This window comes from Hyperoodon ampullatus (genome assembly GCF_949752795.1).
Source record: "Hyperoodon ampullatus genome assembly, chromosome: 14".
NCBI lineage: Eukaryota > Metazoa > Chordata > Mammalia > Artiodactyla > Ziphiidae > Hyperoodon > Hyperoodon ampullatus.
In genome coordinates, this window is record NC_136927.1 from 52788535 (window position 1) to 52810486 (window position 21952).

The 21952-nt window shown below is 58.7% G+C and overlaps 3 protein-coding genes across 3 annotated transcripts; all 3 read left to right on the forward strand.

The window, feature by feature from the left end:
- The first annotated feature begins 485 nt into the window (after window positions 1–485).
- PLOD3 (procollagen-lysine,2-oxoglutarate 5-dioxygenase 3) lies at window positions 486–8288 on the forward strand. Its single transcript, XM_079720161.1, has 19 exons — window positions 486–624; window positions 987–1078; window positions 1245–1381; window positions 1490–1653; window positions 1784–1896; window positions 2068–2131; window positions 2676–2773; window positions 3026–3127; window positions 3289–3414; window positions 3609–3730; window positions 4135–4239; window positions 4353–4478; window positions 4770–4911; window positions 4989–5102; window positions 5292–5360; window positions 6408–6512; window positions 7037–7183; window positions 7413–7538; window positions 7883–8288. The coding sequence occupies exons 1-19, from the start codon at window positions 513–515 to the stop codon at window positions 8036–8038; spliced, it is 2220 nt and encodes a 739-aa protein (XP_079576287.1). The 5' UTR covers window positions 486–512; the 3' UTR covers window positions 8039–8288.
- A 197-nt stretch (window positions 8289–8485) lies between these two features.
- LOC307063070 (2-acylglycerol O-acyltransferase 2-B-like) lies at window positions 8486–11013 on the forward strand (the record flags this gene model as incomplete). Its single annotated transcript, XM_079719055.1, has 4 exons — window positions 8486–8524; window positions 10180–10353; window positions 10474–10678; window positions 10850–11013. The coding sequence occupies 4 exons, from the start codon at window positions 8486–8488 to the stop codon at window positions 11011–11013; spliced, it is 582 nt and encodes a 193-aa protein (XP_079575181.1).
- A 197-nt stretch (window positions 11014–11210) lies between these two features.
- LOC307063071 (2-acylglycerol O-acyltransferase 3-like) lies at window positions 11211–15068 on the forward strand (the record flags this gene model as incomplete). The annotated part of the gene is given in 14 exon segments (XM_079719056.1): window positions 11211–11270; window positions 11335–11569; window positions 11665–11685; window positions 11742–11925; window positions 12327–12559; window positions 12801–12910; window positions 12991–13027; window positions 13030–13064; window positions 13352–13556; window positions 13875–13952; window positions 13955–14048; window positions 14625–14712; window positions 14716–14833; window positions 14914–15068. Coding segments are annotated over 14 exon segments (1653 nt in total).
- Window positions 15069–21952: the final 6884 nt, after the last annotated feature.

The window sequence follows — 21952 nt, forward strand, 5'->3', positions numbered from 1 at the left end:
GGGCCGCAGACTCCTCGGCCTTCTCCCTCCCTGCCGTCAAACCCGCTCCGCGCGTCCCCACCGCCTCTCTTTCTGGGTCTTCCGCCCGGCTGCTCGAGGCAGGGCTGTGGCAAAGCCACGCCTCCGCATCCCGCCGGACCCGCAAGGGGTCACTTTCCTCAAGTGTTAGGCTGGCTGTGGGCCGAGCTGGCTCTAAAAGTCCTTTGCTCGGGATCGCCAGCCCTAGTCCCCGCCCCTCCCCCGCCTCCGGGCTGGGCGCCCCCTCCGCTCGTTCAGTTCTGCTCACCTCCCGGGACAATCCTCGCCTTGTCTAAGGCCCGGCATCTCGAGTTTTCTGTAACCTCCGGGTACGATTTTTTTTCCCCAGGGCGGAGCCCCAACCCGGCTCCTCCTAGCTGCGGGCCGCACAGCAGCCCCCATCCTTTTTCCCAGAGCCCCTCTCCGGAGTTGGGGTCCAGGCGCACAGCCAGAGCCCGGTGCGGGCCTGTGTGCCGCTCGGCCAGCTCCCCGTCATGGCCTCGGGCCCGGGACTCCGGCTCCTGCTGCTACTGCTGCTACTGCTGTCGCCGCCTCCTGAGGCCTCGGCTTCAAATCGTCCCCGGGGCAGCGACCCTGTCAACCCAGGTGAGAACCCCGGGAGGGGCGAGTGGCGCCAGGCTGACCCCGGGGAGAGGGTCGAGGCCGGCCTCTTCCACTCCCAGCGGGCTCCCTAGGGCCGAATCACACGGCCCCTCGCCCACTCCTGGCTCTGAACTGTTTCCACCCTCCCCATGGGAACTGACCCCGAATTTCTGGGTGTTACTCCCATCCCGCTTTCACTGGGGTCAAGTTTCCCTGGGTTGGAAGAGTTTAAGAGGGAATGCGGAAAAGAGGTGAGGAACAGGAGCAGAGTCAGAGAGAGGGGAAGGGGGCCTGCGGTGAGTGGAGCGCGCGGGGCAGCGAGCTGGGCGAGTGGGTCCTGAGTGCCAATTCCTGGCTGGTGACAGAGAAGCTGCTGGTGATCACCGTGGCCACAGGCGAGACAGAAGGATACCGGCGTTTCCTGCGGTCAGCGGAGTTTTTCAACTACACTGTGCGGGTGAGGAGAGGAACACCCTCGTGGCCTCTAGAAGGGGTGGGGGTGGGGTCTAGCCTAGGAGTGGGCTGGGGGCTGGATGCCTGGGACCCCACGGTGAGCCTGGTCAGGGCGGTGGGACCACCTGGCCGCCTGAGCCCCTCCCTGGCATTCTGGGTCTCCTCCACAGACCCTGGGCCTGGGACAGGAGTGGCGAGGGGGCGATGTAGCCCGAACGGTTGGTGGAGGACAGAAGGTCAGGTGGCTAAAGAAGGAAATGGAGAAATATGCAGACAGGGAAGATATGGTCATCATGTTTGTGGACAGGTAAAGGGGCTGGGGCTGGGGAGAAAGAAGAGGGGTGGACAGAAAGAGGGGGTGAGGATACTGAGGTTCCTAGTGGCTGTCCTGCTCATCCTCCCCTTCCTCCCCCAGCTACGATGTGATTCTGGCTGGCAGCCCCTCGGAGCTGCTGAAGAAGTTTGTCCAGAGTGGCAGCCGCCTGCTCTTCTCTGCAGAGGGCTTCTGCTGGCCCGAGTGGGGGCTGGCGGAGCAGTACCCTGAGGTGGGCACGGGGAAGCGCTTCCTCAACTCTGGTGGTGAGTGGCAGAGTGTCCAAAAGTGGTGGGGCATGGAGTGTTCCAGGTGCCTGAGGGCTGGAGACGGAGTGGGGACAGGTCCTGGGACCCTGGGAATCTTGGAGTCAGCACCTCCCCTCCCCCCACCCAGGATTCATTGGCTTCGCCCCCGCTATCCACCAAATCGTCCGCCAGTGGAAGTACAAAGATGATGATGACGATCAGCTCTTCTACACTCGGCTCTACCTGGACCCAGGACTGAGGGTAGGGAGGGGCAGAGGAGGGGTCCCGACTTGAAGCTCTGGAGGTGGCGGGCCTCTCAGGCTGAATGGGAGGGAAGGGGTAAAGAGGCTTCTTGAAAGACATAAAGAGAAAAGAGTGGGAAATGATATCCCACCCCCTCTTTAATTAACTGCCCCATCTCATCCCATCCAGGAGAAACTCAGCCTTAATCTGGATCATAAATCGCAGATCTTTCAGAACCTCAACGGGGCTTTAGGTGAGGAAAAGGCAATCAGAAGGGGTGATGGGAGGCTGCTGGGGGCCCTGAATGTGGGAGGGGCTCCTGGAGAACTGGGGTGATCTTCAACTCACCTCGTTGTTAACTTCATCAAACGTCAGAATGGCTGATAGAGTTAGTTGCACTGTGCTAAATAGTAACAGAAGCAGCAGTTGTCGTACCTAATGTCTGTTTGACATACTGTGTGGCAAGGCTCTGGGCCAGGGCTTTACTTCTGTAATTTCATTTAACACAACAATTCTACAAAGGGCGGGTCTGTGGTTATCCACCTGTTACAGAAACTGCCTCTTTGAGGGGCCAGTGACTTGCCCAGGTCGCACAGGTAGTAAGTGGTGGGGTGCCCCAGGGTGGCAGCAGCCTGGTCAGTGCCCTCGGAGAGAGAAGGTGTCCCATCCCTGCCCCATGGGTCACAGTCCTTCATCCTCTAGAGAAGCTGGGCAGCCCCCCCCCCCATATTTAGAAGCACGTGCTGTTTGGCAGCTTTGGGGGAAAGGGAGTCTGAAGCCTGGCCTTTCTTCCCCAGATGAGGTGGTTTTAAAGTTTGGTCGGAATCGCGTGCGTATCCGGAATGTGGCCTATGACACACTTCCTGTTGTGGTCCATGGGAATGGCCCCACTAAGGTGCCCCAGTTGCTTATACCCTCAGCCCCAGCCCCAGTCAGTCCTGGCCGCACAGCCCCTGCCCCAGACCTCATCCCAGCCCCCAGGTTCCTCCAGCCCTTCCAAGTAGTGAGTCCTCCCCAGCCCCAGAAGCACAGGTGCTGGGATGGCCACCGCTCCCCATCCTGCCCTGTCCCCTGCCTGTCTGCCCCACTTCCCTCACCTCTGGCCCTGGACTCCTCAGCCTCAGCTTCTCACCGTCTCTCCCAACAGCTCCAGCTGAATTACCTGGGAAACTACGTCCCCAATGGCTGGACTCCTGAGGGAGGCTGTGGGTTCTGCGACCAGGACCGGAGGCCACTCCCGGGGGGGCAGGTGAGGAGGGGGTGCCAGCGTGGGTGGGAGAGCGCTTGGAAGCAGGGGGTGCAGGGAGGTCATTCCAAGGGCAAAGCCCCTGGAGACCCGCAAACCTGCCAGGGTTGTGGAGGACAGACTGGCGGGCTTTCCTCTGAGCCCCATCACGTTGTATCTTCCAGACTCCCCCCCGGGTGCTCCTGGCAGTGTTTGTGGAACAACCTAGCCCGTTCCTGCCCCGCTTCCTCCAGCGGCTGCTGCTCCTGGACTATCCGCCCGACAGGGTCACCCTCTTCCTGCACAACAACGTGAGACACCCCGACTGACAGCCTCTCCCTCCCAAGGGACCCCACCCCTGCCCTCATCAGAACTCCCACTCCCTATCCCAGACTCCTTCCTGCACCCTTTCCGCTCACCTCCTTCCCCGCTCCTGTCCCTCAGGCACCATCTTTTCTGCCCTCTCAGTCTCCCCATCTCCCCCTTCTCCCCCCGCCATCTCCAGGAGGTGTACCACGAGCCCCACATTGCTGACTCCTGGCCCCAGCTGCAGGACCACTTCTCAGCTGTGAAGCTGGTGGGGCCCGAGGAGGGCCTGACACCAGGCGAGGCCAGGGACATGGCCATGTGAGTGAGCCTTGGGTGGGTGTTGCGGGGGAGGGGTGAAAGCAGTGGGGGAGGAGCTGCCACCCACTGCACGCCCCTTTCCCTCTCCTTCCCCGTCCAGCCTCTCCTCGGCCTCCACAGTGGCGCAATCCCAGCCACTACGTGTGCTGTCCCTCCCTTGCCCCGCACAGATGGAAGAATCTGGGGGTCCTGGGGGAGGAGGCACAGAGGCCTCGGCCTCCCCCTTTCCCGCCCTCCCCTTCCCCCCCAGTCTTGTTCTCCCTCCTGTCCTCTTGCTGGTGCTTCTACCCACTTTCCTCCTCTTCTCCTCAGCGCGTAGGGGGAGTTCCACCCACTCTACAGTCCCCTCTCCCCGCCACCTGCTCCCGTTTCAGCTCACCTGTCTGTTGGTCTGTCACCTCCAGGGACACTTGCCGGCAGGACCCCAAGTGTGAATTCTACTTCAGCCTGGACGCAGACGCGGTCATCAGCAACCCGCAGACCCTGCGCATCCTCATCGAAGAGAACAGGTCACTCACCTGGTTCGGCCAGAGGGCCCCCAAATAGTCCCCAGGGAACCCCCACCTCCTCCCCTGGGCGTGGGGCACAGCTCCACCCGGCCCTCACCTCTGCTCGTCCACAGGAAGGTGATAGCGCCCATGCTGTCCCGCCACGGGAAGCTGTGGTCCAATTTCTGGGGAGCCCTGAGCCCCGATGAGTACTACGCACGCTCCGAGGATTACGTGGAGCTGGTGCAGCGGAAGCGAGTGTGAGTCCTGAAGCCCCGCCCCTGCCCCTACCTGGGCCCTCGGAGAGCCCTGCCTCCTGCCCCAGAGCCCCAGTCTCGGGGGTCCAGTGGCCACCCATAAGACGCGCTGGGGGCTGTGGGCAGGGACTGACCGTGCAGCGGGGCATGAGAGGGTTGCGACCAACAGGGCTTGACGGGGGAAGCCAGTGGGACCTAGCAGCTCACAGCCCTCGAGGGAAGGGGCCCCTGGGAGGAACAGGGCAGGATTGTGGGGCTCGCCCACCTAGCTGACCCCGGTGTGGGTGCCTCCAGGGGCGTGTGGAATGTGCCCTACATATCCCAGGCCTATGTGATCCGCGGGGAGACCCTGAGGACAGAGCTGCCCCAGAGGGAGGTGTTCTCGGGCAGTGACACTGACCCAGACATGGCCTTCTGCAAGAGCCTGCGGGATAAGGTGAGTGGGCCTGAGGCTCGAGGCGGGGCAAGGCCCTTGTTCCCTGTCACCCTTCTCACACCCTCCCCCCATGCCAGGGCATCTTTCTCCACCTCAGCAATCAGCATGAATTTGGGCGCCTCCTGGCCACTTCCCGGTATGACACAGACCACCTGCACCCTGACCTCTGGCAGATCTTCGACAACCCCCTGGTGAGTAGGCGGCCCCTCGCTCAGAAGGTAGTTTCCCCTCCTTCACTAAAGGAGGATGCCCCAGACCCACCGCACGTGCATGTGCGCTGTGCAGGCTCTCCTCCTATTGCCTGGGGAGGGGGCTTCCTGGGTGGGAGTAGATGAAATGAAGAGGGCCCGGGTCAAGGTGCACCTCCCCCCATCCCCCAGGACTGGAAGGAGCAGTATATTCACGAGAACTACAGCCGGGCCCTGGAAGGGGAGGGATTCGTGGAACAGGTGAGCCCCACTCAGGACCCCGACCCATCGCATGGCCATCACCCCCTGGGTCCACTGCCTGGATTAGTGGTGCCCTAGGGTTTTCTGCTCAGACAAGATGAGGGCAAAGGCTGAGCAGATAGGCCTGCAGCCCCCATCCTGGCATTAATCAGGGTGGTCCTCTCTTGTCTGTTGGGTATATTGGTGTATGGGTGAAATGATACTTTTTTTTTTTTTTTAAAGAAGATGTTGAGGGTAGGAGTTTATTAATTAATTAATTAAGTTTTGCTGTGTTGGGTCTTTGTTTCTGTGTGAGGGCTTTCTCTAGTTGTGGCAAGCGGGGCCACTCTTCATCGCGGTGCGCGGGCCTCTCACTATCGCGGCCTCTCTTGTTGCGGAGCACAGGCTCCGGACACGCGCAGGCTCAGTAGTTGTGGCTCACGGGCCTAGCTGCTCCGCGGCACGTGGGATCCTCCCAGACCAGGGTTCGAACCGTGTCCCCTGCATTAGCAGGCAGATTCTCAACCACTGTGCCACCAGGGAAGCCCTGAAATGATACTTTTTTTTTTTTTTTTTTTTTTTTTTTTGCTTGTTTTGCCGTACGCGGGCCTCTCGCTGTTGTGGCCTCTCCCGTTGTGGAGCACAGGCTCTGGACACGCAGGCTCAGCGGCCATGGCTCACGGGCCCAGCCACTCCGCGGCATGTGGGATCTTCCCGGACAGGGGCACGAACCCATGTCCCCTGCCTCGGCAGGTGGACTCTCAACCACTGCGCCACCAGGGAAGCCCTGAAATGATACTTTTTAAGACGAGTTTGAAAACCACTGTCCCAGAACCTGGGGCTCCAGGACCCCAGTGCCATTTGCGCCATGTTTTCAGCACTGCTCCCAGCTTCTCTGGCCCAGCGCCTCCTGACCCATCGCCACACTCAGATCCCCATTCCTGCAGATTCTCTCATCTCCTGGCTTTCCTTTCCACTCCCTGCTTTCTCTCCCTTCCTTTGGCTGCCTGTCCGCTCCCCGAGCATGACCCAGCCCTGCTGTTCTTGCCCTGCCCCGCCCATCCTCAGCCCTGCCCCGACGTGTACTGGTTCCCTCTGCTGTCTGAGCAAATGTGTGATGAGCTGGTGGAGGAAATGGAGCACTACGGCCAGTGGTCAGGAGGCCGGCATGAGGTGAGGGGCTGGGGCAGGGGGGAGGGGGGACCCCAGGAGGAGGGAGGTGAAACTTCCCTGATTGAGGGAAAATGGAATCCAAAGAGTGGGAGCAAAGAGGGGTCCCCAAGGGGGAGGGGCCCACAGGAGGCACAACTGTATTCATTCATTCATCCATTCGTTCAAGAAATACTTACGGGGTGGGTCCTAGATGCCAGCCCCTGACCTGGGTGGTGCAGGTCGAGCTCTGCCCTCCTGGGTCTCACCTGCTGTCAGCAGCAGCAGCAACCCAGCTTCTAAAGGCTGTGATGGGCAGCCCAGGTGCTGCAGGAGCCTCAGGAGGGACCCTTGACCCAGACGTGGGGGGACCGAGGGGCTTCACAGAAGAGGTGACATCTTAGCTGACACTTAGAGGACAGGAGGAGTGAGTCAAGCTAAGAAGTGGTCGAGACTTCCAGACAGAGGGAATATAGGCTTTAAGGCCTGGGAGCAAGAGGAGGGGGAGGCTGGCACTGCCCTATCGGCTCAGTGCCCACTGCCCACAGGACTCAAGGCTGGCTGGAGGCTACGAGAACGTGCCCACCGTGGACATCCACATGAAGCAGGTGGGCTATGAGGACCAGTGGCTGCAGCTGCTGAGGACGTACGTGGGGCCCATGACTGAGAGCCTGTTCCCCGGCTACCACACCAAGGTGGGCCGCTGCACTCGCCACCCCTGCACCTCCACCTTCCCACACCCCGTCCGGGTTGGACGTCTCCACACGATGCCTTTTTGGCCCCCGTGGTGTTTGGGGCCCCATAAAGTGAGATCCTACAGGAGGGCAGCCCTGGGGGAGGCAGCCCGCAGTTACCAGTGAGAACCCCTCCCCTTCCCCGGACCTGGTGGCCACCCCTCCAGCCTCTCCTCCCGTGGCCCCACAGACCCGGGCGGTGATGAACTTTGTGGTCCGCTACCGGCCAGATGAGCAGCCCTCTCTGCGGCCACATCACGACTCATCCACCTTCACCCTCAATGTCGCCCTCAACCACAAGGGCCTGGATTATGAGGTGAGTCCCTACTGCCCTCCACTTCAGGGCGCCCCCAGGGCCCCTCCCCACACTCAGGACCCTGTGTCCCGCCCCCTCACAATCCCTACACACACCCCTCAGTCACCTCCCTCCCTCTTGTCTGCCTTCTTTATATTTCTCAGTGACTTCGTGGGTATCCTCTTCTGGACCCCTTCCGGGCTGGCAGCCTCACCCTTTCTCCTGGGTCTCCCATCTGCTGATGCCCAAACCTCCTGTGTCCTCCCTCCCTGATTCCCCCGGTCGGGCTCTCCCCGCTCTGTCAGCCCGCCGCCCAGTCCCCACTTCCGCTCACTCTGCACTCCTGGCCCTTCTCGTCTTTCCAGGGAGGTGGCTGCCGCTTCCTGCGCTACGACTGCGTGGTGTCGTCCCCCAGGAAGGGCTGGGGGCTCCTGCACCCTGGCCGCCTCACCCACTACCACGAGGGGCTGCCCACCACTCGGGGCACTCGCTACATCATGGTGTCCTTTGTCGACCCCTGACACTCCACCACTCTGCCCAAGCTTCCCTGCCATTGTGCCTTCTTGTGCCCCCCTCCTCGGAGGGGGTCTGTCCGGCTCCTCGCCTCCTGGGTGTATGTTCCGTGTGCCTGGGACTGAATGTGTCGCCTCGTTCCCTACCACATGGCCCTCAGGAAGCTCAGGGAGCCCCCTTGCTCCACCCCTCAGCCCCCAAGAGTTCCCGGGGAGAGGGCTTCTGGGTGTTCACCACGTGATAAATTATTGTTTTTCAGTCTCCCTCTCAATAAAAGAGGATTTGTAATTCTTGAGTCCATTTATTCTTTCATCCACCTGTGGACCCTGTATCCCTCCCGCCACCCAGTGTAGAGGGGAGACCCAGGGTTTTCCAGAGGAAAAGAACAGAGAAGAAGAAAAGGCGGAAACATGATTTGAGAGCAGAGTGGGAGCCTGGAAGCTTCCCTGCCTCCCATGTCTAACTCCCTGTCATTGCCAGAGCTGGGGGAGGACGTGAGGAGGGCCAGACCGAAAGAAGGACTTCCCTTCTTGGGCTGAGGTGAGAACCACCCATCCCCACCCCCGCAAAGCCCCCAAGCTCTCCTCCCTGATTCTCTCCTCACCTGATGGCATCTTCTCCAGTGCATGACGTGTGGGGTGGCACAGCCCTAAGCTGGGCTCCAGGGACATTGCTGGGGAAGTAAGTCCCCCTGGGGGCGTGTGTTCTTTGAGGGAAGACAGGCTGGAACCTTACTGTGGCTTCTTCCATCTAAGCTGTTAGGTGGAATCAGGAGAGGGGAATCCTGAGGGTCAGCCCAGGAAAGCTTCCTGGAAGAGGGGCGATGGGAAGCAGCCTTGAAAAAGACAAGACCGGGGACTTTTTTTTTTTAACCGGGACTTCTAGTGGTCCAGTGGTTAGGACTCCTGGCTTGCACTGCAGGGACCATGGGTTCCACCCCTGGTGAGGGAACTAAGATCCCACAAGGCAAGGTGCAGCCAAAAAAAACCAGAAACAAGTGACGTTCCCTGACCTGGAAAAAGTGCTGGCTCTGCAGGCCTCTGGTCAATATTAAACAGGGCCACGGTCACAGTGAGGACTGGCCCCAGCCCACTGGAGGGTGTGCCCACAGATCAGTGGGCTCTCTCTTGGAGGGGTTCCCCAATCCGGCACCTTTCCCATAAAGCCCTTCCCTCTGGAGGTCTCCCCACAGAGGCCTAAGCTACTCCTTAGGGAATATATCCTCCTGCAGGTCACCTTCCGTTCGGGGGCCAGGCCCGGGTGACAAATGGTGAGCTCTGCTCTTCAGGGTACACACACATGGCAACCCCTGCCGGCCCAGACCTCCCCCAGCCCTGCTCCTCACAGGGAGCCAGTCCTGACCTCCACAAAGTCAGACACCTTCCTCACCCCGAGGCTCCAAGCCACAGCCCTGGTCTTTCCTTTTGGTCCTACTGGTCACAGCCCTGTGAGCCGAAATAGTGGTTAACCCTTCCATGCCGGGGTTCACAATGCTCCAATGTGCAGGTCAGCAGCGGGGGCGGAAGCGAGGGCAGAATCCAGGCCAGGGGTCAGGACCAGTGGGTTGGGTCAAAGAAGGTACACTTCGGGCTTCCCTGGTGGCGCAGTGGTTGAGAGTCCGCCTGCCGATGCAGGGGACACGGGTTCGTGCCCCGGTCCAGGAGGATCCCACATGCCGCGGAGCGACTGGGCCCATGAGCCATGGCCGCTGAGCCTGCGCGTCCGGCAACGGGAGAGGCCACAACAGTGAGAGGCCCGCGTACCGCAAAAAAAAAAAAGAAGGTACACTTCACAGCCATGGTGGCCCCTGGGTGACTCCCCTCTGCATCCTCCTCCAGCCACCTCTTCCGGGGCCTCCAAGTGTTTGCCATCCTGCAATGGGTCTTCCCCTTTTGGGGGCTCACTGAGTCCCTGAAGACCTGAGGAACTCTGCGCCTGGCACTCTGCTTCCCCATTCTAGTACGGGAGGGAGGGAGGCAGGGCAGGGGTCTGTGGGGTGGGGTCCTTCAATGAGGGAGAAAGATGTAGATTGGTCAGATGGGCCTGAAACCATGGAACAGGGAAGGGGGCAAACGGGGGACCTGGGACTCGAACCTCTGGATCCTGAGTCCCCACAACACCCCACGCACCACCACCACCTCCTGCCCAGGTGTGCCTGGCTGCCTTGCTCCTTGTATTCCTGGGCCGGGTCTGGATCCTAGCGGTCCTCGACCTGGTCTGGCTCCATGGAGATAGAAACACACCTGGGGCAGGGGGCCGCTGCTCTGCCTGGGTCCGCAACCGGGCCATCCGGAGACATATCCGTGACCACCTCCCCATCTCGGCAAGGCACTCGGGAACGGTGCGCTGGCTGGGAGCAGGGCTTCAGAATGGACTCTCGGAACCTTCACCCCCAAAGTCCAATGTCAGCTCCCCAGTGGGGTGTGCACCCTCTGTCCCCCAGCTGGTTAAAACCGCAGATCCGGATCCCTCCTGGAACTACCTCTTTGGCTTCCACCCTCACGGGGTCCTGGTCAGCGGGGCCTGCAGCAACTTCTGCACAGAGACCACTGGCTTCTCTCACCTCTTCCCTCACCTCCAGCCCCACCTGCTCACAGTCCCCTGTTGGTTCCACCTCCCTGACTTCCGGGACTACATCATGTGTGCTGGTGAGGAGAGCGCTGGGTCTCAGGAGCCCCAGTCCCTGCTGTCACCTCCTACCTGCCCTCCTCCCGCATGCCGGCACTTGGTCCCACCTCAACTTACTTTCCCAGAGCCCTGCGCCCTCTTTTCTGGAAGAATCAGGCGTCAGGTCCCCCGGCCTCCGCCCTCTCTCGCAGGATCAGTGTCCTCGGACAGCACCTCCTATCTCTTGTCCCTGCCCGGGGGCCTCCTGGCCGTGGGAGGGCCCCTGGAGGCGTGGGAGACAAAGCCCGGAGCGCTGAGCTTGCGAATCCGGAATCAGAAGAGATTTGTTGGGCTTCCCTGGTGGCGCAGTGCTTGAGAGTCCGCCTGCCAGATGCAGGGGACACGGGTTCGTGCCCCGGTCTGGGAGGATCCCGCATGCCGCGGCGCGGCTGGGCCCGTGGGCCGTGGCCGCTGGGCCTGCGCGTCCGGAGCCTGTGCTCCGCAACTGGAGAGGCCACAACAGTGAGAGGCCCGCGTATCGAAAAAAAAAAAAAAAAAAAGAAGAGATTTGTCATGTTGGCGCTGGAAGAGGGCAGCGCTGCCCGGGAGGGAGCGCAGCGCGCGCCGGGCAGGGTCCGGAGTCAGTTGCTACCCCAGGGCCTCCCTGGTGCCAGTCTTCTCTTTCGGGGAGAACTAGCTCATCCAGCAGTTTCCGAACCCGCCGGGCTCATGGGTGCGAAGGACAGAGGAAGCGCTGCAGCCACTGCTGAGAGTGGCCCTGCCGCTGTTCCACGGCCCCCGGGGCCTCCTCGTGCCCTTCCGCACGCCCATCCACACCGTCGGCGAGCCCCGGCCTCTAACCGCTCCGCTATCCGGCCCGCCCGCCTGCTCCTCCCGGGCTGAGGGCCCCTGCACCCTCCCTGCGCCGGGAGGTGAAGGTCCCCCGGGTTGGGGCCTGAAATCCTGGATTCCGGCCATGCCCCCAGGCTGCCTTTGGCAACCGCGCCAGCCCTGAACTCTGTCCCAGTTAATCGCGGCGAGCGCGAAGGTGACCTGCGGGCGGCTGCTAGCGACCACCCCTCTGGCCTCCTGTTCCGCCCTCAGTGGGGGCCCCGATCCCGGCGCAGCGAACCCCGCGGCCCAGGCCGGCGCAGGTGGACGCGCAGCACGAGGTCTACTTGGAGCGGCTCAAGCAGCTGTTGAAAGAGCACGTGGCGCGCTCTGGCGTCCCCGCCGACAGGCACCTCCCCCCACCTAGACGCGCCGCCGGCCCCCACCGGTGCCCTCGGTGACTGCGGGTGGGGACTGAAATTAAAGGTGGGTACAGACCTGCGGTGTGTGTGTGTTTGTACTTAGCGGGGCAAGTCCGCGCGCCTGGCCGGGCCTCGGAGGGGACCAGACACTCCCGGAGACCCGCAAACACATCCGGGGCGCGCGTCCAGGATCTGCTGGCCGCACTCGAGATCAAAGAGTCTCGGCTGGGACCCAGTCGGTGGGCTCTCCGGTTTCTTCTGCGACCGCTCCCCACAACGATTCCTAATACACGCGGGGGTGGACCTCCATCGCACGGCCCCTACCCCGGCTCCCAGCCCCGCCCAGCGGCCAGCCCAGACCTACCGTCTGGAGTTCAAAGATCAGTGTGTGAAGACCTGTGGCGCTCCGGATCCCAAGGTCTCCCCATCCGCACAGCCCTCTACAAGCAACCCTGGGAGGCCCCAGGGGCGTGGGCACTCGGACGAGAAAGGCTTACCCGGCTCGTACCGAAATCTTCATCGTTTGTCCTCCGGGTCCTGGAGCCCTGCTGGCAGAAGGGGAGAGAATGGGAGTCTCCACAGCCCCGCCGCCCTCCCGCAGTATGAAAACCCTGAAGAAGCAGCGGCTAGAAGTCCTGAGCGCCTACTATACTGAGCGCCTACTGCTACGTGCTCACTTTCCTCTTCACGGGTGAGTGGTGCCCGGGGTCCACTGGGGAAGGAGGCAAGGGGGAGGGTGGGGGGAGAAAGGCTGGAGCCCCACCTGCCAGGATGTCCGAGGACCAAGGGAGGGGGAAGGAGCCAGAGGTCCAGCTGGGAGATGGCCAGTGATCTCATTGGTGAGGGTGTAGGGGAGGAGCCCCCCGAGTTTCAAAAGCTAGTTCATTTTTCTTTCTCATGTTTCCCCCAGGCCCCTTCTGTTCCCTTCTTCTCTTCCTCCTCTTCATGTCGCTCTGGTATTTCTCTGTTCTCTACTTGGTATGGTTCTTCCTGGACCGGGACACACACCCCGCCCCCCAGGTGAGCACTAAACAAGGACCCAAGTAGTGAGAGGTGATAAATGGTGCCTCCAGGAATTCTCCCACCCTTATCTGTCTGCCCAAGGAGGAAGGCATTCTGAGTGGATGAGGAACTGGACCACTGGAAGCACCTAAGGGATTATTTCCCCATTAAGGCAACAGGTCACCCTCCAAGGAGATGCTCTGGTTCCTCCCTTTCCCCTATGTACCCCACCTACTCACCCCTCCCTATGCTGGAGTCTGAGCCCCCCAGCTGCCTAAGTTCAGGCAATGGGGGAGGGGTGGGATGGTGTACCAGAGGGGGCCCCTTGTACCCTTGACCCCATCGTAGGACCTTGAACTCTAACCCTAAGTTAAGTCTGTTGGTGTGGAGGGAATTCTGTTCAGCTGGTATCCTGCTGTCTATGCTTTCTTCCCCTCATCCTGCCCACTGCCCCCAAAACTGGTGAAAACAGTAGAGCTGCCCCCTGACCGGAACTACCTGCTGGTCGCTCACCCACATGGGATCATGGCCATGGGAATCCTCTGTAACTTCTCCACTGAGAGCTCCAGCTTCTCCCAGCAGTTCCCCAGGCTTTGGCCCTTGACGGCCATGCTGAATGGCCTCTTCCATTTCCCAGTCTACCGAGACTACCTTCTATCCTTTGGTGAGTCTTGAGCTAAGGGGAGGAGGCAGCCACCCCCCACCCACCCCCCCACAGTGGCCCCCATCCACCATTCAGCCCAGGGACCTGGCTTGAACATTGGCCAGGCTCACAGTGGGCGTCGGTGAATGGCTTTGGAGCAAGTGTCCTGCATCCTTGCTGGGAGAGGTGCTGTAGGGCACACTGACATGGGCACAGGGGTAGGGGAGCTTGGAAGGAAAGGGATGGGGGGCCCACCCTTCCTAGGCTAAGGGGTGGGGTAAGGCACTAGGGAGTCAAGGACGGGGTAGTGACTGTTCCCACACCTCCTCGTGCCTGCAGGAGGATGTTCAAGGAATGGCCAGAGCCTGGATTTTATTCTGTCGCAGCCTCAGGTCGGGCAGGCTGTGGTCGTCCTGGTTAGGGGGCCCACGAGTCCCTGTATGCCATCCCAGGGGAGCACTGCCTCACTGTCCAGAATCGGAAAGGCTTTGTCCGCCTGGCACGGAGGCACGGGTGAGTGGGTACCCAGGGGTGCTGCCTTGAATTCTCAGAAGTCACAGTGCGTCTGGGGGTCTACACTCTCTGTCCTTATACACCCGCACACCTGTAGGTGGGCCTGTGTGTTCCCAGAGCTTACACTGTGACCACACCTAGAGGGCGCTCTTGCCCCTTGAGTGTTTCCTCTGTGCCAAGCACCGGTGCCAGTTTCTCAGGCTTCCTCCCAGGTGGAGAGAGACAGGATCACAGTGCAAGTCACAGGACCCCGGGGCTCAGACGCCCTTGGTTCACATTCTTTTATGACACTCTCTCAAAGGCAAATGCTTGCACTCTTCCTTACTTGTGAAATAGGGTTAATACCTACCTGGCCACCATGTTGCAGTTGTAGACTGTATGAGAAGATGTATATAGGAAGGCCCAGTACATAGTCTTTCCTCAAGAAATGTAAATCCCTCTTTCAGATCTCTTTTGTAGCCACTGTCATTTGCTTCAAATGGCCTTGGGAAGTGGAATCATGTGAGGGAGGAATTTGGGGCACTCCTTGAGACACTGATCTGACCACCCATCTCCTCTCTTGCCGCCCCTTCCCAGCACTTCTCTGGTGCCCGTGTACTCCTCTGGGGAGAATGATATCTTCAGAGTTAAGGCTTTTGCCCCAGACTCGTGGCAGTATCTGTGCTAGAAGATGCTGGGCTTCAAGAAGCTCCTGGGCTTTTCTCCTTGCATCTTCTGGGGCTGTGGTCTCTTCTCAGCCAACTCCTGGGGCCTGGGGCCCTTCTCCAGGCCCATGACCACTGTGGGTGAGTGCCCGTCTCCAGGGAAGAAGGCTGCCATCAGCTTCATGAGCAGCACCTCACCTGTGTCTCCCCTCTCCCCTCAGTGGGCTGCCCCATCCCGGTGCCCCAGTGTCTCCGGCCCACCGAGGAACAGGTGGACCACTCTCACATGCTCTACATGAAGGCTCTGGAGCAACTGTTTGATGAGCACAAGGAAAGCTGTGGTGTCCCAGCTTCCACTCACCCCACCTTCATCTAGCCCCGGCCTTACCCCTCCCCCCACACTCACCAGCCCCACCAGCCTCTGATCCCAGTGCCCTGAGACCCCCACCTACTGCCATGCTACTGTGCCAATAAAAGGTAGTTCTCTCACACCACTACTTCGTAGAATCGGATGCCCACCATCGGATTCTCAGCTCCACCAGCAACTGACTGTAGCCTTATCCAAGTCACTTAAGCTTTTTAAACCTCAGTTTCCTCCTTATAACATGGGGCTACCTACTTCAGAGTTGCAGGGTTTCTAATTTTTATTGAAATACAACACAGAGAAGTGCAAAGATCACAAGGGCACGGCTTGATTTTTCATCCACTGAACATACATGGGGTTGTCCTGGGAAGTGAACGAGATGTACTCAGGCTCATGGGACAGCTGCACTGGCGTCCTTGTGTGTGGATTGAGGAGAACTGTCAGCCATCGTCTTCCCACCCATCTCTACCCTTGGATTTCTCTGCTGGGTGGGTGCCCACTCACCCAGGATGGAGCCAGGAGGAAACATCTGGAAGCCTTTTCAGAGAAAGAAGAGAGGGGTCAGCACTTAGATGGGCTGGGCTGGAGACAAGCCTTTTGAATGGGTAGAGGAGTCCACCCAGCAGGCTGGAGGAGGTTAGGGTCGGTTAGAGAATCTTTACAGCTGTTTCGGAAGCTCCAGCCCCTGACAGTGAGAATCCCACTGGGTCAGACTTCAGCCCTGCGCCCAGGGCTATCCCCACTCACCTGCCACCCATGCAGACCCTAATGTGGGCTCTTCTACAGACCTATTTCTGGTCATTCTTCAGAGCTCCAGCCCCAGTGGGTCCTTCCCTACTGCTAGTCCCTGCAGCCCTGAAAAGCGACCCATCTGTAGACAAAACACAGCATCTGTGTATCCAAGGAGCTTAATATTCTGCACTGCCCACTGCCACCAGACATTATCATTCCCCGGTAACATGCTAGGGATGCCAGAATCACCTTCACCTCCTTCCTCTCTCCCCACCTTCCAGAACCCCAGTCACACTTCCTGGCCTCCTGTCTTCTAAGTGCTTCTTAGCTTCTTCTCTTACTCCAGGCCCCCATCCCTCCCGTGGACGTCCTCTGGGACCACTCCTCAGAGAGTAGGGGTCTTGCCTCTCATCTCCCATCTAACACCTTCTCACACTGGCAAGATGCTCTCCCTAAAACACTGTTTTCATCATGTCATTCCTCCTGTTCACTGGGACCGGGTCCTCATTGTCAGAAGGTGTGAACTCCTCAGCACAGCATTTGAGGCACCTCACAAACAGAGCCCTACCCTGTAGACACACAGGGTTACCAGACACACAAAAGTGCTGTCTGCTTTTGCCTGGGGGCTGCATCCACCGAGACGTGGTCTTTGTGCAAATTAGGCAAAGAATGTTCCAGGTTGGGTGGTGACAAACATTTGCTATGGGTTCTTCTCTTTGGGGAAGTGCCGGTGCCACGTGCACAGAGAGAAGATGGATCACTAAACTGCCTAAAGGATCTATTGTATTTTCAAGAGCTCTGGACTCCACAGTACAGAGCCGTCAAGGTTCCCTGTCCCATTTCTCCTGCCGTGTATCTGGATAATAACCGCCAACACTGTGTGGTTTCTCCTCCTATCTGGAAGAGTCTAACTTACAAATATATGAATATATGCCTTAGGAGCACAGCTCATTGCCTCCTGGCAGGCCTTCTTCCTTCCCTGCCATTGTCCATGTGTCCACCAGAGGGCAACCTCTACTCACAAGGCCAATCTGTCACTCTCCTGTTTAAAGCCCTCCCCTAGCTGGCCAGCCCCTGCCTGCAGGGTGGGTGCAATCCAGAATTGCTTGTTCTTGCAAAGCAGGCTGCTTCTCAGCTCTGGGCTTTGCTCAGGCTTCCCCTTGCACAGGAGGGACCCTGCCCTTCTTTGTCATCTGGAGGGGAATTTTTTTTTCTTGCCTCACCCCGTGGCATGTGGGATCTTAATTCCCAGACCAGGGATCGAACCAGCTCCCCCGCCCCGGCATGGGAAACGCGGAGTTTTAACCACTGGACCGCCAGGAAAGTCCCCAGAGGGGAATTTCTAAGACGCACTTGGGGTCTCACTTCCCTTGACCAGCCAACGTGCCAGGCTGGTCCAGGGCATCCTCTCCGCTGCATCCACGTAGTGCTTCCTGAAGATCTAGCACGATCCTCTGTGTCGCTTTAAAACATCAATTTATCAAAAAAGTTGGCTAGCTTCAACATTAATAAGGGCAATAACAGCATTGGATTGCACCATATTAAGCCTGTTTAAAATCAATGAGTTCATAACGGTCTGAAAGTAATAATGGATCACCACTGAAGGATGCTGAGGAACCACCACATTATTTGAACAGTTAACAAACAAAGGGGAAAATGTAAGCATTTATCCGGTCTTTCCTTCAACAAACTATCTCTAAGGGTAATCATAGTAGAAGAGAACAAGTTTCCTTTTATAGGCATATTCCAGCTAGGGGGGAAAAAACCCCAGAATGACGGATTAAGAATATCACCGTTTTGTAACCCCTAATAAATGATTAGATTTAGATCGAACATCAATATTCGATAAAATTTCTGTAAGACAACCGTATTTGAGCCTTTGAGGGAAGAATGCAACACCGCCTATAGCTTGGACATGAAAGAACTGGAACTTTGGGAAACTTTCGATTCTGATTGGTTGAGGAAACTAGAGGTGGGTGAATGTTGGACCAATCCAAGCGTTTCTGGTGGCAGAGGGGAGTCTTCTGTTGAAAGAGAAGGAATTAGAGTGTGATCACATCTCCTTTCGGCCACTAGTGACTTTTTCCTCCAACACCTTTAACTTTTGGAGGTCCTTTCCCACACTGGAATGTATTCCACCTTGACTGCAGCTTTGTGAGATGCGCAGTGTGTTAGCAGTTTCAAAAAATCAGAAATGGTGGGAAGTCTTATTTTTAAAAAAAGGTTGAGTGACTTACTTATTGACCTATTGGCCTTGAACAAGAGATGACTCTGATCCCTTTAACTCTTGGGGTGGCTTTGTGTGCGGAAGTCCAGGAACACGATCCTCCATCTTTTCACATTAGCACAGCCAGTGGGATTACCAGGTTATGGAGCGATTACCTTGGAAAGTATAAAACTGGGGTGAGGTAGGTGAGAGGTCAACTTCGGTGGGAAGCGGGGGGTATGGGAGCTGGGCAGGAACGAGAGTGGAGACAAGGGGGTGGTGTCCCATCCTCCGCAGCACTTTACAGGTTTTAAAGGACGTTCACATCCATCCCTTTCCTGGTTCCTTGCAGGTAGAACTGCAGGTGTTTTTATCTCACTTTACGGGGTGGGGAGCCCCCAGGAGTTAAGAGCCTGGGTCACCAGCTTGTTCAGAGTCAACAGCAGAGCTGCAGCCACTCCGGTTCTGGGTCTGCACTGCGCTCTCCCTCCCACCCTTCGTCCACCCACCGGGTTAGCACGGGTGCCCAGCCGTGTGCACAGAGGTATGTGTTCTTGTACTCGGGTGTCCCCAGGTGTACATTGAAGTCTCTCTCTGCGTGCTGCCCCGCGGGGGCCTTGCTGCCTGACGGCGGGTGAGATGCCCGCGGCTGAGATGTCCACGGCTGAGTGGAGCTGAGCCTGCCAGTGCGGAGGGCGGGGAGGGGGGCGTGAGGCTGCTCGGCGACCCCCGGGGAGTGGTGGCCCGTCTGACCCGTCTTGGCCTTGCTCTGCTCCTTTCAGCTCTTGGCTTCTGCCACTTGGTGTCTCTACCCTTCCTGATCTTCATGGGTTTCCAATTTCCTCTACCAGTTTCTCCGACCAGGTCCCCAGGGTGTTGGGCTCCGCGTCCCCTTTCCAGCCGCTGTTACTTGTCTAGCAGCCGGAGGTCAGAGAATGGGGCTGACGTTGCGGGGGGTAGGGGCGTGGCCCCCGGAGAAGGGGGACTGGGCGTGGGGGGTATTCCCGGACCCAACATAGAGATGCTGCGGGCATGGGGCCATAACTAAGCCAGCAGTCAGGCCCCTCCACCGACGCTCAAGACGCCTCCCCACCCTCAGTCCCGCCCCACACCGGGACAAGGGGCGGATTCTCGTCTGCAAGGCTAGAGGCCACCCAGCAGTGCCCACCTCACCGCCCAGGGGCAACTCCGCTTTCCCAGGCGCCCCGCCACCCCACCGCCTGCCCCCAGCGCCCGCCAGCCCCCGGTCGCAACCTAATCCGCTCCAGATCCGCGCCATGTTTCCTCTGCATCACTGGGGTTTCCTCCCCTCGGCCGAGCCCGAGCAGAGCAGCGGCCGCGCGTACCGCCCGAATCCCGAAGCTCTGGGCGCCCGAGCCCGCGTGCAGGACTGAGCAGACCCGACCTTCGCATCGGAACTCCGAGTCGGGACCGGACGGCGGTGGCCGGGTCCCCGCGCGTCATCGGAATTTGACCCTCGGAGCTCCGAGGTGACCCCGCTCTAGGTACCGTTCGCTGTCTGCGCGACCGGCCCCGATCGGCTTCTCAGCAGCCAGTCCCTGGCCCTGGCTTGAGAGAGGTAGGGGGCAGCCGGGCCTGGGGGCGGGGGGCTGGCATGCTCCTCCCCCGCGGAATGGGGGCAGCAGAAACCACGCCCCTCAGGGGAAGAGAGTCTCTGCGCCCCCTACCGCCCAACCCATCCCAGCCCCGCGTCCCAGATAACTTGAGACCCGACTTCGCCCAGGTGTTCAGAGGCGCTTTCCCTCCGCCTCCCATCATCATTTGGCTCCCACCTGTCCCAGGACTGGTGCCCAGGGGGACCCCTGCCTAGTAGACAGCTTTCTTCGGATCTCTCTCCCGCCTGCTTCCCCAAAAGACCGGGGACCACCATCCAATACAGCCGCCCCTTCTCCATGATCGTGGCCCTCTGAGGCACCCTCTCTCCCCAGTTCGTTGGTCCATCTTCCTCATCCCCTGCCCCTGCCTCACTTCATCTTGTCTCCCCTGCCTCTGCTCTCAAGTCTCTGTTCTCTTCCAGCCTCTGCTGATTTTCTCCTCCCCGTGACCCCTTTCCCCACCACACACCGCGGGGAGAAGGGGGTGTGTCAAGCTGCTTTCTATTTCTGGTCTCCTTGGGGAGGGGGCGCGTGCTAGGACTTGATGGCATCTGCTGTGCCCTGTGTCACGAGGTGTCATGTCTGTGACTTGGTATCCGTGCCTCTCCCCCACCCCCCATCATCTCCAGGTTGCCTTGGTCTCCTTTCTGCCTCGGCTCCAGTCCTTTTCGCTCTCTTCTTTGGGCGCTTTGTGTAGCTGCGGTCTCTTTGACTCCGCCTCTCCTCTCTCAGCTTCCTCTGCTCCGTGTTCCAGCTCAGAGAAGCTGCGACCTCAGGGCCATCAATATTTCAGGTGTGTTTGGTGGGAGAGAGATGGGGTAGGGGATGGGCTCCCGGCATTACCAGCGATGACTCGAATCATCCTCTCGCCAGAGTGGATCATTCGTATTTATGAGATTGAGAGAAATACAAGGATGATAAGGAAATGCTGCCCCCTTTCCTGGAGCCTGGTCCAGGGGGTGCTTGGACTACATTTCCCATAGTGCCCAGGGGCACAGGGCTGCCTCTGTCTCTGCCTAGACACCTAATGGGAGTTAGAACTCAAGGAGCCACGTTGGAGGGTGGGAAGGGATCAGAGTGTGGAGCAAGGGCTGTGGGGCCAGCTGGCTGCTTTCGCTTGGCCTGTTACCCCTGACCTGCTTTGTTCCCAGCTCCCAACTCCTCCAGGGTTGAAGGACCTTAGAACGTTTACATCTCCCCCAAAGCGAATAGGAGTAGAATGCCGGGGAAGAAAAGATGCAGGGTGAATTAGCAAGTTCCCCGTTCTTTCCTGTGACCCTGGGAATCCCCTCCCCTTACACACATCTTTATCTGAAATGCAGACACACTCTTTGGCAATAGTCTCCCCATCTTGAAAGTAAGAGGGAAAATGGAGCCTAATGTTTGCACCTAGTAGGATGTGTTCCGGTCTACAAGTTGCTCACATTCTGCCCCCTTATGGGGGCAGTGGGGAATTGCTGGAATATCCCTGAAGTACCAGCTTGTATGTTCCAGGGACCCGTGAACAGCTGATGAGGTTGTCTGGAGATCCAGATGGGAGCCACAAGCTAACCTGCTCCTCTCTGGGACTCATCATCCCCAGAACCTGGTTCAAGTAATCTGACTGAGCTCATTTTTGGCATAGAAATTATTGACGGTGGGGAGAGGGCAGTGGGGGTTCCTCCCGCAATCTCATCTCTGCTTCTGAGTCAGCTTAACCCTTAGCACTTGGAAACTTTGACTCCTGCCAAGGACCCAGTCATTCCTATCCTTGCTCTTCAGGCTGGGGTCGGAGATCTCCCCACTGGCCTGAGATCCAGGAAAATTTAACTTTTAGCCCGACTTTGTCCAAGCTGACTCACCTTAGGCAAGATCTTAACCATCTAGGGCCTTGATTGATTTCCTTTCTGTGAAAGGAATGGGTTGAACCTGATGGTCCCTAGTGGCCATAGCAGGGGCTCTAAGATCCTCTGAGCCTGTGCTTCTCCCTGCCCTCTGATGATACTGGCCTGAGCTGTCTTACCTCACCCCAGCTTACCTGGGGAGCCTTAAGCCTTAAGAATTAGACTGAAAAGAAAGAGGGAGATGGAGCCCTTGTTTTGAAGCTTGTTTGTATCGGACCCACTCTATGCTTACATAAGCCATGTTTGTGATATGGAAGCTAAAATTATCCCTAACCCACCCCTTGGTGCCCCTGCTGGTCCCATCTCCTAAACCTAGGTCATGTTCTTGTAAAAAAAAAAAAAAAAAAAGTCTAATCATCCCAAAATCACCCTCCTCAAAGTAGCTGGTATGTGTGTCCCCTGGGATGTTGGTTACTGAGGCTTATGTAGGTTATGTGAGTGGAGAATTCTAATTGGCTG